General features: G+C 43.8%; 1 protein-coding gene across 1 annotated transcript in view; it reads right to left on the minus strand.

The window, feature by feature from the left end:
* The window catches only part of CSUI_003447 (family sec63 protein), a gene marked incomplete at its 5' end in the record, with an annotated part of 12,698 nt that overhangs the window by 8,000 nt on the left and 1,493 nt on the right, over positions 1-3,205 (minus strand). The window contains 2 exons of the mRNA XM_068063645.1: positions 1,353-1,439; positions 2,147-2,354. Coding sequence (XP_067924378.1) covers positions 1,353-1,439; positions 2,147-2,354 — 295 coding nt within the window. The remainder of the gene's footprint in view (positions 1-1,352; positions 1,440-2,146; positions 2,355-3,205) is intronic.

The following is a 3,205-nucleotide window of genomic DNA, read 5'->3' on the forward strand; positions in this document are numbered from 1 at the left end:
CCCCCCCCTCATCGGCTCTCACAGAGAACAAGGCAGGGAGAAGTCCCTATTCTCTCTGTAGAGAAGAATCGTTCCTAAGAGATAACTACTTTTCTTACCTCTGACAATGCCGTACAAGGTCAGAAGTGAAATGAGGTATCTGAAGAAGAGTGGAGCTCCGTCCATCTAGAGCTTGGACGAGACACCGACGAAACTCAAGGACAGAAGTCGCCGCATGCAGCCAGTCGCTCANNGAGAAAGACAAAGTGAGAAAGAAAACGGGAGATTCTCGAAGAGCATGGGATCATGACGAAAGAGAAGAAGGCATCTCTTGTAGAGAGCGAGAAAGATGAAGTTGTCTACGCTTGGTACTGCTCCTCCTGCTTTTGGAGTCTCCGCTCATGAAAAGCACAACATCGTGATCTGACTGGCTTGATGACAAAGTGTAACGGTCACTACTCCCAATGAGGTGTACATACACAGCAACAGAACGATAGCTCAGAAATCTCCCTTCTTTACTTCAATCTGCCAGTCATGTATATATACATCTACATACACCTACACATCATGAAATATACAACTCCCCCTACGTCAACAGAATAGATAGATAGATAGATCGATAGATTAAAGATAGATAGATAGATTAAAGATAGAGAGATGTATCACCTATGTGTAGGTATCAATGCATGGAAGATGAGAGGAATAAGTGCTGTCGACCACGAAGGGTGCGATCTTTCCTCCCCACATATATACAGTATAAAGACTCACGCACTGAAGATGAAGAAGTTTCGTACTTCCGAAGCCATTCTATGTATGTTCATTCCTGCTTATGTATATGGGAGAATCTAAAGACATAGTTGCATGCGTAGATACATCTACAAACCTAGGCCTATCAACAAGGGCAGCACATTCTGTAAACCCCACCCTCCGGTAGATGATGACCGTCACATCAAATCCTTACTAAACAACCTCTACCGTCTCCATACAGATTCATAGAAAGAGGTTACATACGTATACACGCAGATACACGAGAAGTGTGATAGATGATAGGTGTATGTACACCCGGCCACACCCATGGTATGTCGACTCTGTGGCAAAGACATCTTCAGTTTCTCTCAACTTCATTAACATCTTCTACAAGCAAGGCGGTACCTTTCCTCTCTCCCTCTCTGGTTGAGAAGAAGAAGCAATCGTCTTAACAGTCACATCTCGCTGTCTCTTGTGTCTTCCAGGCTATCGATCTTCAACCTTTGAAAAAGATACCTATGTAAGGCATGATGCTACAGACAGGAGAAGAGGAACCCGACAACTAGGCAAAATGATGGTGTGAACAACGAAGAAAAGAAAGAAAAGATTTCTCTCTATCCACTTACTTGAGAAGTTCATCTAGGTTCGATCTGAGCCGACCACTCATTAGATGATGGAGCCTTTGCATGTGGCCAAGAATCAAGTAGTAATTCCTGCAAACCAGCGGTACGTACATACAAAGGCCCTACTTTATAAGAACGGACACAGTAGACACGTATGAATACGTATGGATGAATATGTATGTGTATAGGAATGAAGATATAGATAGACTAACACGATAGAGAGATAGATTAGAGATAGATAGATAGATAGATTGAAGATAGGTAGATAGACATGGGTGTACACATACATCCCCACGAGAGGCGCACACACACATCGATATCTATACACAGAGAGAGTTTGCCTGAAAGATGATTAGCTTAGTGAGTATCTTTCAGGGAAAAGTCCTAACTTGTCAGTCATCGAGAAAGGACACTCGATCGAACAACGACAGTCACGCATGGCTAGCTCTCTTCTTTCTCATTCTCCTTCATCGACTAGGGACTGTCTCTCACACAAGACCACGGAAAAGCAAAGAGAGAGAATCCCCGGTAGTCATCTCTCCCCTCTCCATTCTCTCCCTCGTTCACGCCGAGCTAAAGACGACGAAGAAGAGCTACAAGAAGATCATCTACACAAACACAGCACGGAGAACTGGAGTTCCGTGACTCTATATTGCTCCCATCCCTTCAACACATTCAGAGACCAACAGGCACATACACACATCTATGTATACAGACAGCGATACATGTGTACATACATGTATGTAAGTTGAATGTACGGTAGGTCCCCATCCAGGAGAAGGATGGAGATGACTTACCGAACAATGATAGGTGTATTGAGAGCACGTTTCTTTGGTTCAACGACGTTATCTATGATTTCTCTCATTTCTGTATCATCCGCTTTCTCTACTTGCATAGCTCGGCTTTCCCCTGAGGCGCTTAAATACTCAGGAAAGTTCTTCAGTCGACTTCCCTCTGTCATGTAATGCGTGAGGAACTGAAGGGTCTCTACCAACACGCCATTGGCTGGAAAAAGCACGGAGAGCATCGAAGCAGAGCACATGGAGAGCCACGACTTCATTGGAGGATACGGAAGAACCTAGGAGCCTTCACGCCAATACCTCGACGTTTCGGCTTCGCGATCCCACGAGGCCTATTTTGCGTGGGGATGGATGAATACGGATGTGTGACTACGTATGGATGTAGGGATTTGTATGGATGCGCATGTTTCTATATGTATGAAGGTGTACGGATGTATGGACGTACTTTAAATGAAGATGTATGTATATATGTATAAAGATGTTGGTATGAAGGTATGTATGTATGTATGAATGAAGATGTATGTGTGAAGATGTGTGTGTATATGTATGTATTTATGTATGGTTGCATGTGCTGGTGCTTATGCAGGTACATGTATGTAGATACATGAGGCGGCACCTTAGGATGGAGAAGGCTCCTAAAACGAAGTACGTAGAGAGATACAGAAGAAGCCGACAGGCATCTAAAAGTGTACTTACATACATACATACACGAGAAGCAGCAAACATGCAAACATATGTATATATATACGTCCCTGCGTATGACATATATATACGGGGTGTGAAGGGAGAGAGAAGCGCATCACTTTGCCGTAGAGCGTTTCTTCTTCTGGTAAGAAGCCCCACGCAACATACACCCGACGGAGAGAGAGAAGGAGGAATAAAAAAGAAGGATAAGAAGGGAAAGACCTGAAAGACCATCGACACACACGAGTTTGAGTGTAGTAGGGGGAGCGAGTGAGCGTCGACATCCTTTCTCTTCTCCAATCCTTACGTGCATATTTCTTTTGACGTTGATAGTAACAGAGAAAAGCCATAGGAAGAAGAACAAGAAGAAAG

The sequence above is a fragment of the Cystoisospora suis genome (assembly GCF_002600585.1).
Source record: "Cystoisospora suis strain Wien I chromosome Unknown contig_1541, whole genome shotgun sequence".
Classification (NCBI taxonomy): Eukaryota; Apicomplexa; class Conoidasida; order Eucoccidiorida; family Sarcocystidae; genus Cystoisospora; species Cystoisospora suis.